The sequence below is a fragment of the Sceloporus occidentalis genome, unplaced genomic scaffold (assembly GCF_023333645.1).
Source record: "Sceloporus occidentalis isolate IW3139 unplaced genomic scaffold, rSceOcc1.0.p SCAF_9, whole genome shotgun sequence".
NCBI classification, from domain to species: domain Eukaryota; kingdom Metazoa; phylum Chordata; class Lepidosauria; order Squamata; family Phrynosomatidae; genus Sceloporus; species Sceloporus occidentalis.
Window position 1 is genome coordinate 20,420,244 of NW_028316989.1, and position 23,312 is coordinate 20,443,555.

At 45.7% G+C, this 23,312-nt stretch overlaps 1 protein-coding gene across 1 annotated transcript in view; it reads right to left on the reverse strand.

Annotated features, from left to right (window-relative positions):
- Window positions 1–23,062, reverse strand: part of LOC149307010 (A disintegrin and metalloproteinase with thrombospondin motifs 15-like) — a 45,497-nt gene extending 22,435 nt beyond the window's left edge. Inside the window, exon 1 of the mRNA XM_089538241.1 lies at window positions 21,995–23,062. Coding sequence (XP_089394367.1) covers window positions 21,995–23,062 — 1,068 coding nt within the window. The remainder of the gene's footprint in view (window positions 1–21,994) is intronic.
- Between the last annotated feature and the right edge of the window lie 250 nt (window positions 23,063–23,312).

Here is a 23,312-nt window from a genome sequence, read left to right on the forward strand (position 1 = left end):
TTTGCGTATTACAAATTGCTTCCATATCCTCTCATTGGAAGAGCAACAGAAACAGTTCCATGACACATCCTTGGAGAACTGAAAGACCTTTTTAAAAAGAGAGCACATGCTGTCATGTTTCACGATTACTCCATACCAGCCAATGCAAAAACTGCAGCAGTTGAGGTTGGAATGCAAAATGCAACACTGCCACTTTGCACAAACCTAGCATCCAAAATCTCCTGGCTCCCATCTCAACTTTCAGATGCAATTTTAACCTTTATGTGGAGAAGAGGTAATGACATATATATTTAAATGACTGCAACCCGGGGTGATAACCAGGGTGAAGGCAGCAGGTTCATCCCTCACCTGGAACACTGATAACACCCCAGTGAACATTCTTCTCCAAACTATTTCTGATATCACATTCAATGAAAGAGAGCCAGGGATTCTAGTCCTGCTTGCTCAGGGATTTCTGAGTGTAATTCACAAAAGTAACTTATTCAAGCTCTGCAAAATATGCCAATCTAACATAACTAGGATTTCAGTGGCTAGATTTTTCTATGCTCACTATATAACCTGTTGACAAGAAGAGAAATTTGCTATTCGAGGAGAATTCTATGAATGCTACAAACTGCCTGAAAGACAAATAAATGGCTCATAGAGTGAATCAACCCTGAACTGTGCTTAGAAGCCAAAATAACTAAATTGGGGCTATCATACCTTGGACATACCATGAGAAGACAATTCATTAGGAAAGACATAAACGTTTGGCAAAGTGGAAGACAAGGGCTCCAACGCCTTAAAGGCACCACATCCCCACATCGGATTTTGGAAGTTAAGCAAGGTCAGCTCTTAGATGGGAGACTCCCAATGTAGTACCAGGTGCAGTAGCTATATTTCAGAAGAAGAAATGGACAAACCCACCTCTGAATATTCCTTGAGTAAGAAAATCCTGTCAAATTAATGAGGTCACTATAAATCGACAGGGGACTTGAAGGCACAAACACACAAAGTGGAAGGCAGTAAGAAAAGATGAAGTATAGGTGGATAGACTCAAACAAAGAAGCCACAGCCCTGAGTTTGCAAGAACTAAGCAGGGCAGGTAATAACAGAGTATCTTGGAATTCTCTCATTCGCAGGATCGCCAGAAGTCAAAGTCAATTCGACACCAATGAACAACAACCAAGTTTCAAGGTGAACCTGGGTGGAGGAAACATCCCCCTTTAGCTACTGTAACAGCAAGCAAAGAGGATGTACTAGATCCTGACTCCAGAAGAATGAAGTATTATCACCATTCCAAGGCATTGTCCTTTTGATAAATCTGAATACAATATATTCCACTGCTTACCTTGCATACCTTGGTTACCTAAAGAGTTTCTCTCAATGACACCTAAACCTGTTGTTCGATTGTTTTTCTTTTCTTTTCTACATTTGTTTTGTCAGCCGGTAATAATATTTTGGGCAAGGGCCAACTCCCAGGGCAGTTTGGGTAAAAATCACTCAGCTGCAGCCAAAAACAACGTACAAAGCAGTGTATAAAAGCAAACAAAACCCAGCTATTACTATTGGCAGTGCACTGACCACTTTTCACAATTAAAAGAAATTACTTATTTATTATTACAAACTATTAACTGTCACGTTGCCTCGTTGCTGGTCTGTTGTAAAGGAGCAGCACTGAATGCATTATCTGTGTCTATTTGATCAAACACCATGTCTTTTTTTACTTCTGTGCTGTGTGTGTATAAGTGTGTGTGTGTGTGTGTGTGTATCTGCCTAATTTGTCCACACAAATCAAAAAGATGCTTCTGTCAACACATCAAGGCATCCTTGTCTCAGCCAAAATCTCACCAGCTGTGAAGTATTTTCACATCCTTACTCCACCCACATACAACCCCCAAAACAAAGTGTGTAGTACTCACAGCCTAGTTACATGGGCACATGAGCCAGAAAATCTCCCAAGCAAATCTCTACATCCCTGCCAGTGAAAATAAAAAAATAATTAATTAATTTGCTGCCCTTTGGTCCCATGCCAAAATCTTCTGCCATCCAGAGCAAACACTTCGCTGAATCTACTGCAAAGGCTGGCTCTAGTACATGATGCTGGAGGGAGGAGAACGTGATTCCCTTCAGGTGCTGCTGGACTGCAGCTCCCATGATCCTTTGCCTTTGGCTATGTTGGCCAGACCTGATGGGACATGCAGTCCAATGATATTTGGAAGACTACACATTGCTTCACTCCTGATGCAAAAAAGCCCACTGAACATCACAGGGATGGCTGACTGCCAGCACCAGGCACGTATCCTGAGACATCAAATCCGATCCCAGTCCTTGGATGTCCTTCTCTCTGTCAGAAGCAGATACAGCCTCCTTCTTTCCTGTGAGGGAGATCTCCTTTGAACTGCGCCCACACAGGAGAGTCAGGAAGGAGGAAGAGAGAGAAGAAGATGAATGGTTTGACAGATTTTAAACACAGGGGCATTCTTCATCTTTTGGGGAAGACTCAAGCATCGTATTTCACCTCTATCATCTTTTGGGATCTTGCTGACAGCTGAAGGAATCCAGGATGAAGATACACATGGTATGAGCCGCTGGGAGCTAGCCAGGATGGTCATAAATATTATGGGAAACATCAGCACTGCAGAGGGTGGGATGGCACAATCCATAAGAACAGCAAGCCAAAGGAGCCACTGTGTCTGGTTGTCAATTACGCTTGCTCTCTGTGTGATCCTCAGAGTTGGGAAACAAACAGTCAGAAATAATAAGTTACATGACATTAGTTCCCTTTTTGGAATAATTAAACAAATAACCAAGGCTGGGGTTCTCTTGATGATTTACACTTGTGTAACAAAGGATTACACAAATGTCAGTATATTTTCAGCCACTGTGCAAGAAGGTCCCCAGTACCTCCCTGTGCAATGCTTTATCCCAAGCTCTGCAAAGGAAGCCAGATGGCAACCAAATGGAGCTCCCTGCCACCCCCAACTAAGCCACCATTGCTGGGCCACTGGGGATGCCAGGGAAAGCTCTGTCTGTGCCCTTCACCATCTGGCCACGGCCACCTTCCCAGACCCATAGCATCAGTTAGATGGTGGAGCTCTACATTCATGTTACCTTACAACTGTACTGAAAGATAACCTCAATCTTTTTATGGTGCAACTGTAACTATTTTAGTTACCTTTAGAATTACAAGGCAAACTCACTAATTAGGTGTGTTTTGTGTCCCAAACCAGGGGCTTGTAGCATTCTTATATATTTAAAAGAAAAGAACCTAACAATAGCAATTGTAGCAACTTTATTTACATACAGTCAATGTTTAAAAATCTACTTTGTTTTTAGTGATATTACTTTTTTGGTCTCATGATGCTAATAGTAACAAATTACTTATTAATATAACTTTCCAAAATTTGGCAGTTCCTGTCCTTCACTTTGTGCAAATGGGACCTTCTGGGAGAGGCCCTGGGATCTATCCATACCCACATGCATGCATAACTTCAACCTACATAATTTCAACCTAGACAAGGAAGAAATCAAAATAGGTAAAGAATTCCCATGTTTTGGATCAAAGATTGATCAGAATGGAGACTGCAGTCAAGGGATCAAAAGAAAACTAGGATTGGGAAGGGCAACCATGAAAGGACTAGACAAGATCCTGAAGTGTAAAGAGGTCCAACTGAGCACTAAAGTTAGAATCATCCAAGCAACTGTATTCCCCATCACAATGTATGGATGTGAGAGCTGGATAGTGAAGAAGGCAGACAAGAAGAAAAACCCACACAAAAAAACTATGCCAGCCATGAAAGCCTTTGACTTCACAGTTCCTTTAAACTCTGGATGAAAACCTGGAGAGGAATCACCATCCCACTGATGTGGAAGCCACCAGTTGCCACTGCTTGCAAGTTTATGATCTTTAAGAGCTTTTGCCTCAAGGGAAGAATAATCCTATGAATATTTCTTCAGGGGTTCTGCTATATTTCAAAAAGCTTACTCCCTCATGAACATGCATAGGACTGACAATTGTTCATTTAATGTACCACAAGATTCGTTTCTTTTTCTTTTCTGAATTTGTTGCCCCAGATTAATACAGCAAGCCAGTCCAGGATTTACTACTAAAAGTGCAGCCCGAATGTTTCCATGTTCACTTTCCTTTTTCTTTCTAGATGCTAATCTCAAAAGGTTCAGCAGCCTGGACAGGGAAATCAGGCAGATTCCATTGTCCTTCTGCAAACTGCATCACTTGTAGCCAGCACATGCTTTTCTGTGGCGGATGCTAGAGAATCTGGCACAATCTTTTTTTCTTTTTCTTCTTTTTAAAAAAGGAAGCGGAAAGTAAACTGAGTAGTAAGACCAAAAAAAAAAAGAAACCCCTCTCCTGCTAGGCAACTACTGGGCCTTAAGAGGAAACCTATATTATCAGATGGTGGGGGATAGGAAGGAGTCACTTGGTTTTTAGGCCACCATCCAGAACGAGTGAAATTAAGTGTAATAGGTTTGCAAGGGTCGCTGGCCAGAATGCAGCAGCATTTTTTAAAAAAACAAATGTACACGCATAACAAATTTATGGATAACTCAGCAGGAAAATTGGATAACAAGCAACACAGAATGCACACAAGGAAACTAATAGGTCTGCTTTAGCATCCATGCCAGTAACAGGGGAATGGGTATAGGTCCATTCCAAAGGACAGCTCTACTATGAGTGGTCTCACACAAAGAAAAAGAGGGTGGAAGGGGGTCCACTGGAAAATGTCTTCTACTGAGTCTGACCAGTGATCCACTTAGCCTAGCAAAGCTGGCACTGGCTGGCAGCAGCTCTCCAGGGTTTCAAGCAGAAGTTTTTCCAGTCCTACCTAGAGATGCTGCGTATCGAACCTGAGACTTCATGCTTGCAAAGCTTTTGCTCTACTACAAAGCTATGGTCCCTCCCAATGGTCGGCAAGGAATGATGGAGAGCTCCCATCCTCAGTTTCTCCAAGGGAGATCCAGGCTCATTGAGAAGGCTGGTTCACCTACAATGAACTGTATGTGTGAAAGTGATCATAGGCATGGCATCACTGAAAAAGCCTTCCTGACAGAGCTCTCCAACAATGTTGGATTTGGTCACCCAATTACAAGTTTAATAATTACAAGTTTAACTAATCCTGAGCTAATCCCGGACTCCATAAACCTTAGAGTAGTGGTGAAACACATGCTTTTACAGCACAAGATCCTGGGTTCAATCACTGGCATCTCCAGGGCCCCTTTCACACTCCACAATCATAGCGCTTTTTTTCCACTTAAACTGCTGCAGTTCCATCCTATGGAATACTGGGGTTTGAAGTTCCATAAGCACTAGAACTCTCTGGCTGAAAATTCTCAATAACCCTCCCTAAACTACATATCCTGGGGTCCAGCAAGATGTTGCCACAGGAGTAAACATGGAATCATAGCAATATAATTGTGTAGTGTGAGAGGTCCCCCAGGTAAAGCTATCAGGGTTTATGGGATCAGAAGAATGCAGAGCTTGAGAAAATTCCTTTTTTGAACTATAACTTCCACAATCTTTTATTCAAAACAGCCACTGACCATGTAATCTGAGTGATTCTGAGAGATGCAGTTCAAAATAACGTCACTTTCCCAAGCTTAGTGTCCTTTTGTGCCTAAGAAAGATCATGCATAAGGGAGCATTAAGATAAAGCCTGACCTGGTACAAAGCTACCTTTCATGTTAAGAGAATAAAACGTGTCTTTGAATATTCAGCTTTGCGCCTAGGGATGGGTGAGAATTGTGATTTAGTCCATTTAATTTGGGGCATTTTTCAAATCTGAAATTTTTAAATAGGAAATCTGAAGACCTGAATGGGGCAGTGAATTTACTCCAAGTTGCAGTCCAAATGTTAAAGAAGCTATCTGGAGTACTGAACCCTAATTCCAAAATAGCCTCAGCACCTCAGATAGCTCCTTTAAAGAATGCAAGTGGACTGGCCACCTTACTGACAATGGAGCCACTGGTGCCCGCTAAGCATGGGTAAAGGTTTTGGCTTAAGTCGTTTAATTTTAATTCATCCAAATCCACACGTGTTTGAATATGGGAGGAAGCAAACTAAGATTCACTGCACTGCCAGGAGATGCTGAGCAAATATAGGTTTGAAACCCCAGGTGAAACCAGCATTGTAGAGACAGTGTGTAAACTAAAGAAGCCCCCTTCATGGTTATTTAGTGACCAGTGAAGAGCAGAAGTCATCGAAGAAGCATGTGGCTTTGTCCCTACAGTCAGATACAGAAAAATGCCATTATCCACCAAGACCACCAAAATCTTTGGGGGTCCTCAGGGCATCTTGGCCAATGATGTCAATGTTCTTCATCTGGCCATGGGACATAGCCAGATGCTTGTCCAATGTTCTCTGCTCTCCACCAGCCACTAAATGACTGTGCACAGGATGCTCCTCATGCAGCTAAAATGTAGGGTATGGGGCTTGTTGTTGCTCAGGTTCCGTAGAGGATTCCAATCCTGCAACAACAACAACAAAAAGTGGCTTACTAAGGCATTAAGTTGGACATAAGCCATTATTATGTCACTAACAGGATGCCAGCACACATTGGCAGTCAGGGAAAGGACAGAGCATCATTTCTCATTACAAGTACTTTACTCCCAGATGCTGGCTTTCCAGACAATTAAGTTCTGAATTTTCTAAGGAAAAGGGTCAACTTACTTAAATTTATTTTTAACATGCTTGTTGGACTTAAGATGGAATTTCAACATTAACTAAATTCCAGAAATAGCTTAATTGAATTGTTAAGTGAGAGACCTTGCCAAAGAGCCAAGAGGTTTTATATTTCCCAGCTGGTTCTCTCCCCAAAGCCTAGCTTTTTTGGATTTTTTGCAAAACTGCTTCTTGCTTTTTTGTTAGTCCCTCAGGGTTAAGGAACTGCACTGTTTAGGTCACAAGATCCAAAACACTTACTCAAGAGATGTTCCAATGGGATGAAATGTGTTAAGGGCTTTTCAGGTTAGCCCTCTCAGTAAATGATCTGCCTCCAAGAGAAATGTGCTTTTCTAAAACTCATGCAGTTTTCCCCCTTTTTCTACCAAATTCAAAACAAGGATGTAGCAGAGGAGGAGAATAAAATCAGGGACATTATTTTTCACTTGCGTTCTGGTAATGTCTTCCGTGCCGACACTAAACTTAAAATTTAAATGGCAACATAAGAAACACTAAATAATTAATTTTCTCCTTTCTAATTTAAATGTTAATTGAATTAGATTATTTTATCTTATTAATCATTTTCTACTAATGTGAAGTCAAAGGCTTTAATGGCCGGCATCCATAGTTTTTTGTAGGTTTTCAGGCCATGTTCTAGAAGAGTTTATTCCTAATGTTTCGCCAGGAAGATTCCAGCCACAGAAGCTGGTAAAACATCAAGAATAAACTCTTCTAGAAAATGGCCACATAGCCCGAAAAACCCACACAAAAAAATTCTTATCTCCGCTGACATGCAAAACAATTTGGGCCCCATGCAAGGAAGAGATATGAAGCTGTTCCAACCTGGTTCTGAATTCACCAGAGCCCCCAAGATGTCTGTTTGGCTGCTGCTGATCTGTAGAATGGTGCTATTGGACCAGTCTGGTACTATTCATTGAGACCTGATTGAGACCCAAGGTTTAGTGAGCCATAAGAGCTGAAGGAGTGGCAAGATGCTGGAGAGAGAAGGATCTTCAGACATCTCCTGGCACAGAGTACAAGTATCAATTGCAAAGGCCAGAATGCCTGCTGGTCTGCACATGTACCTTCAGTCACCTGTTGATTTATGGTGACCCCATGAATTTCATAGGGGTTTCCTTGACAAGGAATACTCAGAGGTGCTTTTTCCAGTTCCTTCCTCTGAATTATAGCTTACAACACCTGGTATTTAGTGGTGGTCTCCCATCCAAGTATTAACCAGAGCTGACCCTACCTAGCTTCCAAGACCAGACAGGATCTGGTACCTTTAGGGTCTCTAGGCCTTATACCTAGTAGTGATAAGATGCTAATCAGTTAGTAGTAAGTGCCAGTGAAGGGGGAGGCCTTGACAGACATTGCTAAGCAAGGGTTTTCCCAGTGCTGCTTTCCATCAGCCACAGAAGGAATTTCACTCTCTCTTGTCTCACCATGACAGGTGAGTTATGAGAAGAAGCTAAGCTCATTCATCATTCAGATCATCCTTTCTGCTTCTTGAGAGATTGAGATGGGAAAGCTACTGAATTCTTTGGTCAGTCTCCATTACGATCTGCTTCTCCTTTCCCTTCTGAAGGTAGACAGAACAGAAAGGAGCTGGTTCACTCCCAAGATGGCTCTCTTGCTGGCTTATCAATTTCGGAGGACCCAAATCAAATATCACCCTGCAACTCTGTGACACGTTCATTACAAAAGGCTTTGATGCTAAACAAAGTACTTCTTCCCATATTATTCAGGTCTTTGGGAGATCTCCTGCAAAAGAATGTCAGCTTGATTTGTTTCAAAGAGCGTCTTCCTAATCCTCATGATAACAAAGGTAACATCTGCAAACAATGCAAGGAGTATCCACACAAGGGTTCAGGGATATTGTTCCTATGATTGTCATGGCCACCTGCTCCTTCCATCATTTATGTTTTCATGTATATATTAATCCGATCTTAGAGAAGTCATTTGCTGAGATTACAGTTTCCCCAATCTTCCCAACCAGCATCAGATTCAGCAGTTCCAAAAGTTCTAGCCTAGACCAAGGCTTTCAGAAGAGGTAGAAACTACTGGACCCTGAGACTCTGGTGTTTGCCTACTCAAACACCACTTTGGAATGAAAAGGTTCAGATGCAAGGGTCTCCCACCTAAAGGCTCTCTTAGCAGAGGTCAGAGGGATGTGGTGAACCCTACGTAGGGCTGGATATCTCCACTATCATGACCATGAGATTTCTAAAAAAAACATCTGGCTATCCACATCTGGAAATAGAATATGGCATTAGATCGACCCTCCAGCTTATCCAGCAGAGTAGAACTTCTCTCACACAGATGTTTTCTCCAAATACTACATGGATTTCCCCCCACTTTCGTCCTCTTTCACTCTCCAAATGAAATTTTGCACACATATCTTTCTATATCTGTCCTTCTGCAGAAGAAACAGTGTCCTAGGATGGACACAGGCAACATCATTGACAGAGCACAATTCCCATCATCCCTTGCCACTAGCTACATTGGGTAGAGCTCAAGGGATCTGCAGACTGATAACATCTGGAGTGCTACAGGTTGCATGCCCACCCATGGCCTAGAGTTAAGATGAAGACACCATAGGCATGATGCTAGCTGGTTCCTGCTCTTCATCCAGACCTGCTAGATAGAGGAAAGAAAGCATTATGGGCATTTGCTTCCAGAGGCTCATCATCCAGAGACTGAGAGTGTGATCCAAAAGTAGAACATCCGTTCATCTGAGGGAGGGGGAAATGTTGCTCTGTGGAGGCTGGCCATTTGCTTGGCCTTACTCATTCCTCTCTCTTTCTTTCTTTTTTAATTCCTGTTTCCTTGCTAGCTGAAAAGAGCCCTTGGCTCCCCGCCCAACACCTGCACTGACACACTGACACACTTTCTCTGGTGAATCTCGCCTGCTGACTGCAAGCAGAGATTAACAAGGAACTTTTAATGGGTCCTCCCTTTAACCCCTATGCTTCTTATGCCTGGGTTCCAATGGACATTAAGTCATAACTGTTGTCCTTTGCCTTAGGAAACCATCAAACCCACATATTGACTCTTCACATAACTTGGGACAAACAACCAAACGCCCTCCACACCTTTGGGACTTCAACTCCCATAAGCCTCAACCCAGCATGACAATGGTCAAGGATTATGGGAGGACACATCTGAAGGACATCCGATTGCTTACTGCTTGCTTGAGCCTGTGCAATGGTTCATATGAATGCATAAGGTGGAAGGGAGAACTGGCTACATAAGTCATAGAGAAAGAGCCTCAGTGAATAAGTCCAGTATCCATAAAATAACACAATGGAAAGCAAGAACTAGACAGAAACATGAGATGGAAAGTTCTCCATGGGCAGCGGTTATTTGTGAATGAAATGAATGCTACTTATGAGCTCATGACATAGCATGAACCATGTCTTGCAAATAACACTTTATAAGTAAATATGCTGCATGAAGCACATTACTTCTCTGAGTGACAATTTTGTTTGTGTGAACTAACACAGGAAACAGTTGTGCTATTACTTTTTGGAACAAGTATGCCTGGATCTGAGTTTGAAGCCTGCAAGCAGGGCATGAATGTCATAGCACGCCCCCCCCCCCCCCAATCCATATTTCCCAGCAAGTGGTATTGAGAGGTCTGGGAAAATATATATACATGGTGACTAATTTATATATGTCCTATTATTCTCATTGATTACATATATATCCCACAGTTCTTCCATCCTAAGACTCAAGGTGGCATACATAGGACTCACAAATAGTCTCCTTTTCATTGAAGCATTGACTACTTAGCTTCAGAGCAGTGGCTATATAATATGATGTGTTGACAGCCGGGCCTGAAGCCCATTTTGTTTCTCAAAGCACCTTGATGCTTCATTTCCCAAAAATTCTGTACAAAGCCAACTACCTCCTAATTTTAATATGTTGATGCTATCAGCCTTCAAGACATTTCTGACTTACGGTGAGCCTGTCACTGGGTTTTCTTGGCAAGATTTGATCAGAGTGAGTTTACTTTTGGCTTCCTCTGAAACTGAGAGAGTGTGATTCTCCCAAGGTTGCCCAATGGATTTCCATGGTCTCCAGAGTTATAGTCCAACGCTCAAATCACTACACCACTCTGGTTCCAATGTTCACATGTTTAACACAAACTTTGGATGTTCAGAATCCCTTGCGTGTACTGCCTCGCTTTAGTCCTAACAATAACACCACTAAATAGGATCAGTGCTATTATCCTTTAAATAATAATAATTTGCATGCTGCCTTTCTTTCAGAAATTGGGACCCAAGGAGACTCCTAGACAAAATCAGCTTAAAAACCTTAATAGTGAGATTTCCTGAATCATAGTCACTACACTACAGTAGTGCCATCTAAGAATGAGATTTGTAAGAGCATTAGGAAGCTGCCTTGTATATAATGAACTACATCATTGACAGAGACCACCAGTACTTCTCCAGGGGTTCAGACAAAGGATTTCCCAGCTGGGCCACAAGACATTGGCACTCCAACTTTGTATGTACTGAGTCCTCTGCCACTTTACTCTTTCTAAAGCCAGGGCATGGGAAGCTGTCTGATGCCAAATAAAATTACTGGACCATCAAGTTCAGAGCACTGACTGGTGCAGAATCTCTGTATTTTCAGGCAGACCAGGAACATTATTTAGGGAGTGAATCTGGGACCTCAATATGGAAAGTATATTACTCTAGTGCTGATCTACAACCCTGTCGCCTCAATGCAAACTGTGTTATACCAATACTTTTTTATGGGTTTTTTGGACTATGTGGCCATGTTCCAGAAAAGTTTCATCCTGACGTTTCACCAGCATCTGAGGCTGGCATCTTCAGAGAATGATTTGCCTGGAAAAAGTGAGTATATATATACTGTGTGAGCCTGGGAATGCAGGAGTGATTTGCATGTGTATTGTTCTGTTGCTGATGGCAGGCCTGTCCGGGAATGCTGCCAGCAGACACTTGACAGTAGCTGATAACAGAGCCTTAGCACAGTGGAAGTGAAAGTAAAGCAGACCTTGCAAGGAATCAGTCTGAGAGCAGTCCGAGAAAACAAGCCGAGTTCAGTATTCCAGAAGTCCAAACGTTCCGAGAGTCAAGCCGAAGTCAGGATACCGAGAAACAACGTTGATCAAACAGTCCAAGGTCAAACAGCCAAGAGTTAACGAAGTCCGGTCCAAGGTCAAGGTAACAAAGAATCCAAACACTAGGAGCTAGTGCTAGCAGCAATCACGCCGAGAGATCATGCAATAAACTCTAGCAACCAGCATTAGTCTCTGTCCCACTTAAGTAAGGGAAACTCTCCCTCGTGCCACCTGAGGCTGGTTGGCTAATTGCCTCTCGGCAATTCTCTGTGATCTGCGCCTGCAAGCACTCTCGGCTCTTCTCTCTTTGAAAGAAGGCACCTGCATGCAAGCTTCGTCCCCAGAGTCCCCACTAGGCAGTGGTACCAAAGAAGGCCTCTCTTCGGCACTAGGACCTGGTTGAATCTCCTCCTCTGGGGCTGGAGGATCACAGCTGGGACCTGGCAGGGCAGGAACAGCACCTGGCGTTGCCTCAATCAGCCCTTGCTCTGGAGGAGGCTCATCCTCCTCCTCATCCTCCGAGAGCTGATCTTGGCTGGCCATGACATCGCCTCAGGCTGGGAGGCTAATGAAAAAGAGGATTAATGTCTGCTAATTGGTGATCATTATCTGCAGGGAAAGCCCCTGACTCTGAATGGTTTCCCATTTGCATTTGCTGAGTCCTTAATTTGCTATTCCCCAGGACTGGTAGCCAAATTTTGTTCACTTTAAGGGTTTCTTCTTTCCGGGTGAAATTGTCCAGGTATTTGTGGATTTCAGTGGCTACCCTGTGCATCCTGACATGGTAGTGGTTGGCATGGTCCAGAACTTCAGTGTTTTCAAACAGTATTTTATGCCCAGGATGGTTAGTGGCATGTTCTGCTACTGCTTATTTTTCTGGCTGGCCCAGTCTGCAGTGTCTCTCATGTTCCTTGATTCTTGTTTGCACACTGTGTTTGGTGGTCCCTATGGAGACTTGTCTGCAGCTGCATGGTATGTGGTAAACTCTTCCTGCGGCTGTGAGAGGGTCTCTCTGGTCCTTGGCTGAGCAAAGCATTTGCTGGATTTTCTTTGTCGGTTTGTAAACCATTTGCAGGTTATGCTTCCTCACCACTTTGCTTATTCTGTCTGTGACAGACAGACAGTATGGTAAAAATACCTTCCCTTTGGGTGGCTGCTTGTCTTCACTCCTCTGGGTTTTTCTGGGCCTGGCAGCCCTTCTGATGTCTGAGCTGGAATAACCATTGTCCTGTAGAGCCTGGTCCAGATGTTTCAGTTCATCCTCCAAGAAGTGGGGTTTGCAGATGCATTTTGCTCAGTATACCAGTGTTTTGATTGTGCTTCTTCTGAAGCCTTCGACTTCACACTGTGTTATACCAAGTCAAACCATTAGACCATTGAACTCATGACTGCCTGCACCAGTAGCTTTCAACCAGGAGGGGATGGATCCAGATATTATTAGATAATAGATCAATTACTAGAGGCCCCGGCCATCACAGTCAGTGGCCAAGGAGTCTGGAAGTCAACATTTGGAGCATCCCTGCTTGAGAGCCACTGGTCTATACTGGGAGCTGGTAACTCTCCCAGGTTCCAGGTAGGATTGAACCTGGAACCTTCCACACACAAAACGTGTGCCCTTCCACTGAGACTGGCCACAGCCCTTCTCATCCCTGCTTGGATGGAAGATGAGAATAAACAACATTGGAAAAGAGGGCCACACACCTCTAGGAGTGGCTAAAAAAAAATACAATTCTGGACTGCATCAACAGCAACACAGTGTACTGATTGGGGGAAGTAGTAGTGCCAGTCTATTCTGCTTTGGTCAGACATCACCTGGAATATTGCATCCAGTTCTGGGCAATTCAGATCAATAATTACACTGACAAGCTGGAATGTGTCCAGAGAGGGGCAACCAAGATGATCAGAGGTCTGGAAACCAAGCCTTACAAGGAACAGCTTAGGGAGCTGGGTATGTTTAGCTGGGAGAAAAGAATACTGAGAGGTGAGATGATAGCTGTCGTTAAATATCTGAAGGGATGTCATTTAGAAGATGGAGCCAGCCTGTTTTCTGGTGCTCCAGAGACTAGAACATGAACTAGTGATTTCAACATACAAGAAAAAAGATTCCACCTAAACATTAGGAAGAACGCCTTTACTGTAAGAACTGTTTGACAGTGGAATAGACTACCTCAGAGGGTGGTGGACTCTCCATCTTTGGGGATCTTTAAACAGAGGTTGAATGGGCATCTTTCAGGAGAGCTATAGCTGTGTATTCCTGTGCATGGGAGGTGGTTGCACTGAATGGTCCTTATGGTCCCTTCCAACTATAAGATTTTATGATTCTATGCAGGGAATTAGCATCAGAAAGAACTTCCAAAAGCCAAAATGAGAAAGAGCAGCCACACTCCATCCCCAACCTGTTGACTACAACTCCAAACTGCCTATCAATTAGCTCTTTCTTTCTTTCTTTCTTTCTTTCTTCTCTTTCTTAATGAAAAGAGAGGTTTGGTTTTGCATAAGAGCCTCTTGGCAGGCAGATGAATTCCATGGTATCAAGGGACCACAGATGGATGAGTTCAAGAAAGGCAGATGTCTTGGTTGATCCAGTGCCCTCACATTGGGGTTTGAGGAATGAACAGTTTAGTAATGCAGAAAATATGCAAATTGGGTATTGTCTGAAAGATGGGATGAGGCCTTAAATGCTGGAGACCAAACCTATCCCAAATGTAATTCCAAAGACTTCTAAAGGTTTCTACCAGGAATTATGAGAACCCATCAAGTTAAAGGGATCAGCACACTTCCTTTCTCACAGTTGCAATCTTAGAATCAGGTCAGGGTTAATCCAAAGGACGAGCCGTCAGTAGAAAACTTCCTCCCCACATCAATGCAAGATAAGAACCCATTGTCTGTTTTGCTGCTATCTTCACAGGGAACACAAAGTGCCGTTCTCAGATTCGGGTAAACAAACAAAGAAACAAAAAACGACACAAGAACCCATCCACTGTGACCAAACTCTTGCCGCGTTAATTGTGTGCCTTGTGGTCATGCCAAGAGTTAGAACATTTAATCCAGAGCAGGGTTACCAAACTGAAAACTGGAAAGGTCTCTTGTCCCTTTGAATGGCCGTGCAGATAAAGGAATTGTAGCAGGTGTGTTTTGTCATGCAAGCAGATAACAAGTCAGGTGGTTTAGTTTGGTTTTACATTTGGTAAGTCCCTTTCACCTGCCTGAAGCAGAAAAGCCCTGAACGTTTAAGATTACCTCTTTATCTGCTCTGGGTGAGAATTACGTGGTGCTTGGGAGAATTAAATTTTGAACTACAACTCCCAGTGGCTATGTTGTCCGAAAAGAAGTAACTTTTCCCAGCTCTGGAGCTATTGCACACTGCAGCTCCATAAGTTGAACTGGAGGTCAGCACTTACATCCAGGGCTCTAGTCACTGCGTTGTCTAAATTGCTACAAACTTGCTGAGATCAATTTCCTGTGTTTCCAAAAGTGTTTTACTTTGGAACTTCTTATGGAAAGAAAAAAAAACCTCCCCAAGAAGAAAAAAAATTAAAGGGTGGGAGTGAGTTACTCATCTGCTCCGGGATAGAATTTCTTCTTTCCAGAAAGAGAAGGAAAATTTAAGACACCTTTGCTTTATCTATTAAAAATATCATATTTTTCTTTTTACTGTTCCCGCAGCAGCCATGAGGCTGAAACACTCTTTCTGATTGCTGATAATCGAGCGCAATTCATTCTTTCTCTCTCTCTCTCTCCTCCCTTTCCGTTCCCCATGAAGAATTTCTTGACAATCCGGTAAGTAATATCACATTTGTCAAACATTCGTATCCTTTGCCACAGTGCTGCAACACAGCAATTGGAGAAAAAACATCCAGTTCCCTTTCAAAGTTGGTGGAAAAGTTCCAGGTCTCGTTTTCAGTAAGACAAGGGGTCTCATCCGCCGAGCCACATCCTGCTCTAATGTATAACATGTGAGGTTTCCACATCTCCACCCCATAGATCGGAAGAGTGAAAACAGCCAAAGCTGACTTGTTCCAATCCAGTATCATGGGATGTATACAGGGAAAGGGAGAGAGAGAAACAGAAGGTATGCCTAAAGGCTGGATACACTTGTTTATTAACTACACAAAGATTGGTTTCAAGGAAGTTTATCCATCTCAAGGAGGGGTGGTGCCAATAATATGCAAAGAGATACCAGGCTACCATGAAAAAGCAGTTTTTGAGATGCTTTTCAATGACCCTTCCTTTTATCCCCTTCTTCTTGTAGGCCCACATAAAAGGAGAGCATGTAGATCTAAATCTCAGCTAGAGCAGACACAATGAATCCATGGGAATTTGATAAATCCCATTGATTCAATGGATTGCTCTAGTTGGGACTAAATTGGATTTAGGACACAGAACAAGGCAATCATGCACATCTCCTGCTGTTGTTGAATCCCATTTTGGAAGAAAGGTGGGACATAAATCCCTTAAATAAAATAAATAAATTGTTGTATACCAGAAACTCGGGCCAGCATAGCCAGTGGTGACGAACACTAGGAGTTGCAGTCCATCAGCAACTCCAGGCTTGCATCCCTGATGTAAAACTTGGCAGACAGCGCAAAGCTTTCCATGTCCTGTTCCCCACAAAGAACCTCCAAGGGTTGGATCTAGATTCTAGAATCTACCTTCGGTTGTTGAAAGGGCTCCACTCACAAAGTGAGTGCTTTCACCTGCTTTTCAAGGATTCACCCAGCCTCTCCTTTGCAGCACAGATCACTCTATTCAGTACAATCCTCCTACCTTGTGCAGCATTTTCCAGGAGCTGAAAGAAGTGCCACGGAGAGTAAAGATAAGGAAATCACTTTCTGCAACTCAGTTGCATAGTGTATCTTCCAACCTTACCTCTGCAAGTGAGCTGTGGGGTGGCCACAGTGAGTTGGCTGCTGCAGCTGTGGATGGGAAAAAGGGGGTGGCACCTAGAAGATGTTCTGGCCTATTTTATGCATGCATATTGCTGCTACACACATGAGCACATCCTTCATATTAGTATATCTAGCTCAGAAGTTGGCAGCTGCATCACCTGCATCCATGGTACCTTGGAAGGATGCACCCCCTCTGCATCCCATCCATCCTTTTTCTTATCTTTTTGTGTCTTTATTTGGCTAAAAGTGCCCCCCAACATGTCCTTGGTGGCACAGAGAACACATTTATCATGTTCTCATCCTACCCCTGGAAAAAAAATCTTATATCTGCAGTATGCCACTTTAAGACAAGAAGCAAACATGACATCAAGTATTTCTTAGTTTAAAAAAGCTCCCCTCTCCAATTTAAAATAGCCAAGTGGAGATAAATCATAGTAAAATGTCCCTTCACACTCCCAAGAGTTTTAAGAACATTTTTAACAACAAAACAAAACCCAAACTATTTGAAGGGCCAGGGATCTCAAAAATGTGTCCATGGCCACACTTTGCTTTCTGCTGATCCAGTCTATGGTAGTATACTTAGGATTAGATTTACAATATTTGGAGAGGGGGGTGTTGAGGGATTCCTAGTGTCCTCGGCTCAAGAGAAGATAAGGCATCCTTAAATTTGTTACATGATAGCAGCCAGCCATATAGACACAGGGAAAGCAGTGGCAACCTGCTACATATATGGGAACCCTGAAAAATAAGAAAATTTGAAGTTGTGTAAAAAAAATGGAAATGCAACCAGCCTGGATGTTTCACAGCATGCTTTGGCTGAAACATTTGCATGTCTTATGAGAAATCCCAACTGGACACACAAAGATGTTTCTCATGAGCATAACTGGGATTGCTGCCATGAAGCATGAGCACAGGCTGAGCATATCCTTGCAGAAGCTGCACGTCAATCACCTGTCTGAAGCTAGTCCCCATAGAAGGAAAGCAAAAACCTCTCACTTCTGTGTTAATATCTGCTAAGGGATGAAGGGTGAAGTGTGCAATTGTGTTCCTACTGGGCAAGAAGCCATCAGACATGACAAAGAATGCTCTGGCTGTCAGGATCCTCGCAGAGGCTAAGGACCACAGTGGGGAGGAACTGGAAGGTCATCTTCTGCCTTCTTCACAAGGTCTCCCTGCAGGATTCACCAGAGGAAATCATGATGGGTTTGGGCTTTTCTGGAGCCATAAATAATGAGTCGAACAAACTAGGGACTCGTCTCTTCACTGGACTGGGATGGATTCCCATCAGCACCCAAACAAAACAAAACAAAACAGTAGAGCAAGGAGTAGTAAGTCTTTCCCCTAAGCATTCCATCACAGGAATGTTCCTCTGAGGACAAAAGTCATGCAACTTGATAAATGTAAGCGTGTTTACGGCAACTGTAAATAAAACGTTCAGAGTGAAAAATGACCCCAGAGGAAGAAATCCCAGATCACACGTGAGGCAAGTGAGAGATGCCTTGCTTGCAGACGGCCCAACCGCTCTGTTTCCTAGTCCTTTTGCAATCATTTTTACAAAAGAGATTTGATTAAACAAATAAGAATGTAGCAGGTCAACCAAGCTGAAGATGAGGCGGAAAAAGAAAACAGGGGCCCCATCACACCTCCTGAGAAGCCAGCACCATGGGTCTCCTCCCCTCCTCATCCCAATTCCAATAGTCACCATGCTGCAGCCATTCCCCCAGGTCACAGGACCTCATAACATGAAGCACCAATATTTGAGTTTTCTTGATTTCCTCTTCCTTTCCCATCCTCTTTTCCTTTCAAGCTGGGGCTTTTTAGATTTATGCCTGAGGGCAGGAACCGTCTAGTATTCTTATTATTTATACATAATCTGCTTGCAGAAACCTTCCAGCTGTAAACAGTGATATAAATGTGACGAGTAAGCAAATAAAGGAGAAGAGCCCTGCTGGATCAGAGGAAGAATCTGGTGTAAGTATGGAGCCAGTAGACAGCTCTCTAGAACGCAGCTGGACAAAGCGTGGCCTTTTAAGATGTTGCTGGACTGCAACTCCCAGCACTCCTCACCATTGACTGTGCTTGCTAGGAATGATATGAGTTGCAATCAAACAATATCCAAAAGGACATGCTTTGCCTCTCCCTTCCCTAAAGCAACTAGTCTGCAGAGGTACACTGTTTCAAAATATAAATGTTCCATTTCACTTCTGATAGTGGCCATTAATGGTGACGATGAATCTTATCGATTCAGTCTGCCCTGAGTACAGGATCTGTTTCACCATCAGGAATAATGAGGCAGCTGCCTCAGCCAGCTAGCTGCAGGGAGAACAGAAGTGAACTGTGAAAGGACAGGTTAGCCTGTCCTGCCCTGCATAAACAAACCTATCCTCCTCATGAAGGAGAGTGAGAATACCGTTCCACCACCTTCCAATGGCAGCTGGCAGCTTGGATCAAGTATCCACTCTGGGTTTTGGTCTGAACTTTAAAGGTGATATTAAAGGCTGGACCTGTCCCACCAACTCCATATAGCAGCTGGCAGCTTGGATAAAGTATGAACTCTGGGTTTTAGTCTGAACCTTAAAGGTGATTTATTAAAGGCTGGGGAGGTTAGAATTCAGCACCTTGGACAGCTCCTTTTTACCACATGGGATGAAATCCAACCCAAAATCACTGCCCCATTGACATAGAATCGTAGAATCATAGAGTTGGAAGAGACCTCAAGGGCCATCCAGTCCAAACCCATTCTGCCATGCAGGAACTCTCAGTCAAAGCATCCCCACTGACAGATGGCCATCCAGCCTCTGTTTAAAGACCTCCAAGGAAGGAGATTCCACCACTCTCTGAAGCCCCTAGCTGCCCACCACCATTTATTTTTATTAAGTTACCAGTATAAGAGTATATGACATAGAACAACAACAAATATAATGCAGGAAACTGACAGACTAAAACAAAATGGAACAAAAAAAAAAGGAGAAAAGAAAAAGGGGGAAATGTATTTTCTTCTGACCGCTCCTCAACCTGCTGCCTAGCAGTTTCACAAGGTGGCCCTGGCACTGAATGCAAGGAGAGCGAGACATTCTCTTGCCATCTCTGTTGGCCATAGCTCTCCCACATTTCCCAGAATTGCATGAGCCATGGCAGTTAATGTGGGGTCAAACCAGGTTATTTCTGCAGTGTGGATGCAGCCAGAGAGAAAGAGGAAGAGGAAGAAAGTAGTTGCAGCTCCAAAGCTGCTCAAAGAGGGCCCCACTGACAAACTGCAGCCTTGTCGGAATTGCCTCCTTTGGAAGAATGTCTCTTCTGACCCATTTACTGGCCTCGCGCAAAAATAATAATAAAAAACTGTGCCAATGGGTGTTTGTCTTTTTTGTCTTCTTACCCAAAAGGAATTCAACGTATGCCAAGTGCCTGCCCCTTGAGCTGCCTTCTTTTGGAGATGCCACTGAGCGCTGGCATAGAATCCGAGCGCATGCCTTGCATGCACCAGGTCCCAGATTCAGATCCTGACCCACTGCATGACAAGGACTGAGGCAGCAAGTGGGAGAAAGGTACGCCCTGCTGAAAACCCTAGTGTTTAGGAATGGGATGTTTGGGACTACAACTCCCATTATCCCCTGCCAGCTTATGGATGGGGACTTCTCAGGCTACAGTTAATCAAAAACCGCCCACCAACCCAGGAATGGGACTGTTGGACCTGCCATTCCCATAATCCCCTAACCCTCTTGGGAAGAGGGCATTTCTGACCCTAACTTCCAGGTCTTAAACCCTAGTGCTTAAGAATGGGATGCTGGGGACTGCAACTCCCAGAACCCCCATCTACATCTTCCAGAATCCCCTGCTAGCATTCGAACTGGCTTTTTGGACAATATTGGCTGTTTGGCCATTATCCCCTGTCAGCATAGGGATGGGACTTTTTCATGGTTCCGGTTCCCCAAAAAGCAGCAACCGGACTAGGAATGGGACTGTTGGGACTGCCATCCCCATAATCCCCTAACCATCATACAAAAGCGACTTTTTGGACTCTAACTCCAAATCCCTGAGCCATGGCTGGCGAGAGGCTGGCTAGTTTCCAAGGAAGTGTGCAGAACACCTGCTCCAGAGGGCAGAGCTTGGGAACGGGGAACTACACTTCCCCAAATCCCCAGCCAGATGTGCCTTAGGGATTTGGGGAGGTGTAGTTCCCTATTCCCAAACTCTGCCCTTTGGACTGGGGGAAAGCCCTGCAAGAATGCCATGCGACTTCTTCCTAGCTTGAAACTTGGCATCTGAAGACTGCCCACCTAAGGCCAGTGTCACTTTTGGAGTCAAGAAGAAGCCAATCCTCCCCACTGGCACACTCTGGCACAAACCTACACACCCCTAGAACCTCATTACTGCAGCGCCTCCTACTTACCGCTGTAGTAAAATAGCCCATTTCACAATTTGGTCCAAGGGCACTGGTTTCAAATAGTGCAGTAGGCAACCACTGGAGACCCACATACAAGCAGCACATACACAAACACACACAAGGTGGGAATGGGACCCTTTGCGGCACTTGGTCCACATTCCAGCAAAGGAAGGGTGCCAGGCAGAGGGGGAAAGGGAGAAGGGCAGGGAGCCTAGTAGGCAGAGCTGTAGCAGGGCAGGGTGAGCACCCAGTGGGCACAGCAGCAGCAGTAGCAGCAAGGAAGAAGGAAAGGGAACAGAGTGCCTAGTGGGCACAGTGGGGGGAGGGAGCGAGAAGGGCACAGAAGCAGCAAGGAAGGAAAGTGCCTAGTGGGTACAATGTGGGCAAGGAAGGGCAAAATGCCTAGTGGGTTCTGAGGCTGTAAGGAAGGACAGAGCATCTATGGGCTATGGGCACAGCATGGGCAAGGAAGGGCACGGTGCCTATTAGGCACAATGGTGGCAAGGGAAAGAGAAGGGCGGAGAGTTGGCCAGGAGGGAAAGTGGGTATAGTGTGGGCAAGGAAGAGAGAAGGATACTGAAGTGAGAAGGAGGTGCAAAGTGCCTAGTGGGCACAGCATGGGCAAAGAAGAGAGATGGAGACTGAGGTGGCATGGAAGGGCAAAAGGCGTAGTGGTCACAGAGGCAGCAAGGAAGACAAGGAGACTGAGGTGGCAAGGAAGGGCAGAGCGCCTAGTGGGCACAGAGGTCTCAAGGAAGAGAGAAGGATATTGAGGTGGCATGGAAGAGCATTATGCCTAGTGGGCACAGAGGCATGAAGTAAGAGAGAAGGACATTGAAGTTGCATGGAAGGGCAGAGCGCCTAGTGGGCAGAGCATGGGCCAAGAAGAGAGAAGGAGGCTGAAGTGGCCTGGAAGGGCCTTGTGCCTAGCGGTGCCAGCAGGGTGAGGGGAGGCCGTGGGGCTTGCCCACCTGTTTGGTGAAGAGGACGGCGGTGTCCCAGTACTCGGGGTGCTTGTCGCTGCCCTTGTTCCACTTCTTCTGCCAGAGGCAGAAGTGGCGGAGGGTGAGGGCGGCGTTGGCCGAGACCTTGGGGCCCTTCTCCTGGCTGCCGATGACCAGCACCTTGACCACGGCCAGATGGACGGCGTTGCGGAGGCTGGCGTGGCGGTAGAGCCGGGCGGCGGTGGCCAGCAGCGTCAGCAGGTAGTGCGGCAGGTCCGCGCCGTGGAAGCGGGCCATCGACTCGTCGGCCACCAGCGCCGTCTCCACGAAGCGCGGCAGCGAGGCGAAGCGCTTGGACCGACGCCGGGGCCCCGGGGACGGCTCCTGCTCCCCCGGAGGATGCTCCTGGACCCCGCAGCGGGAGGCGGACGGGCCCCCTGCTCCCACTCCTCCTTCTCCGGGGCTCCGTCGGCGATGGCGGCGCTGCAGCAGATGCTCCCCCGGTTCGCCCTCCAGGAGCCTTCTCCCCCCGACGGCGGCCTTCTTCTCCAGCGGCCGGATGAGGTACTCCGCCCCTCGGTAGCCGAAGGCCCCGGTCAGCCCCCCGCAGAGGCTCAGGGCGGCGAAGGAGTCCCCCTCGGCGTTGACTTCCCCGGAGTAGAAGCACCGACGGAGCTCCCCGGCGCCGCCCTCCTCCGCCTCCCAAGGGACGCCGCCCAGGAACTCGGTGGCGAAGGAGGGCGCCACGAAGCGCGAGTCCGGCCTCAGCGCCAGCGAGAAGGACTCCTGGAAGGCCACGATCTCGAAGGAGGGCCCCGGCGCCCCGACGACATCCAGCCGCACCGGCCTCACCCTCGCCGTCTCCCCGGACCAAGAGCCCGGCCCCGACGAGGAAGAGGAGGCTGCCGCCGCTGAGGCCAAGAGCCACCAGAGCCACGCCGGCAGCATCGCCGCCTCCTCCGCCTCCTCCGCCTCCGTCGGGTCCCGGCGCTTCTGCTGCTGCTGCTGCTGCTCCTTCGACGCCGCCTCCGCCTCCACTGCGCCAGGAACCGGGCTCCCGATGCTCAGGGCTTTATATATAGACAGCGCCGTCATGTGCCAGGGATGGGCTTCCCTTCGCCTCGCCTCGCCTCGCCTCGCTCTGGCCGAGCCTTTGGGGAGGACGAGGCTGCCTCCCTCCTCCTCCTCCTCTTCTTTGCTGCCTTCCTTCCTCCCCTTCCTCCTTCCTCCTCCACTTCTTCTCCCTCTCACCCTCTTCCTCCTTCTCTTCCTCTCCTTCCTCCCTTTCCACCCTCCTCCTCCTCCTCTTCCTCTTCTTAGAATCATGGAGTTGGAAGAGAGCGCA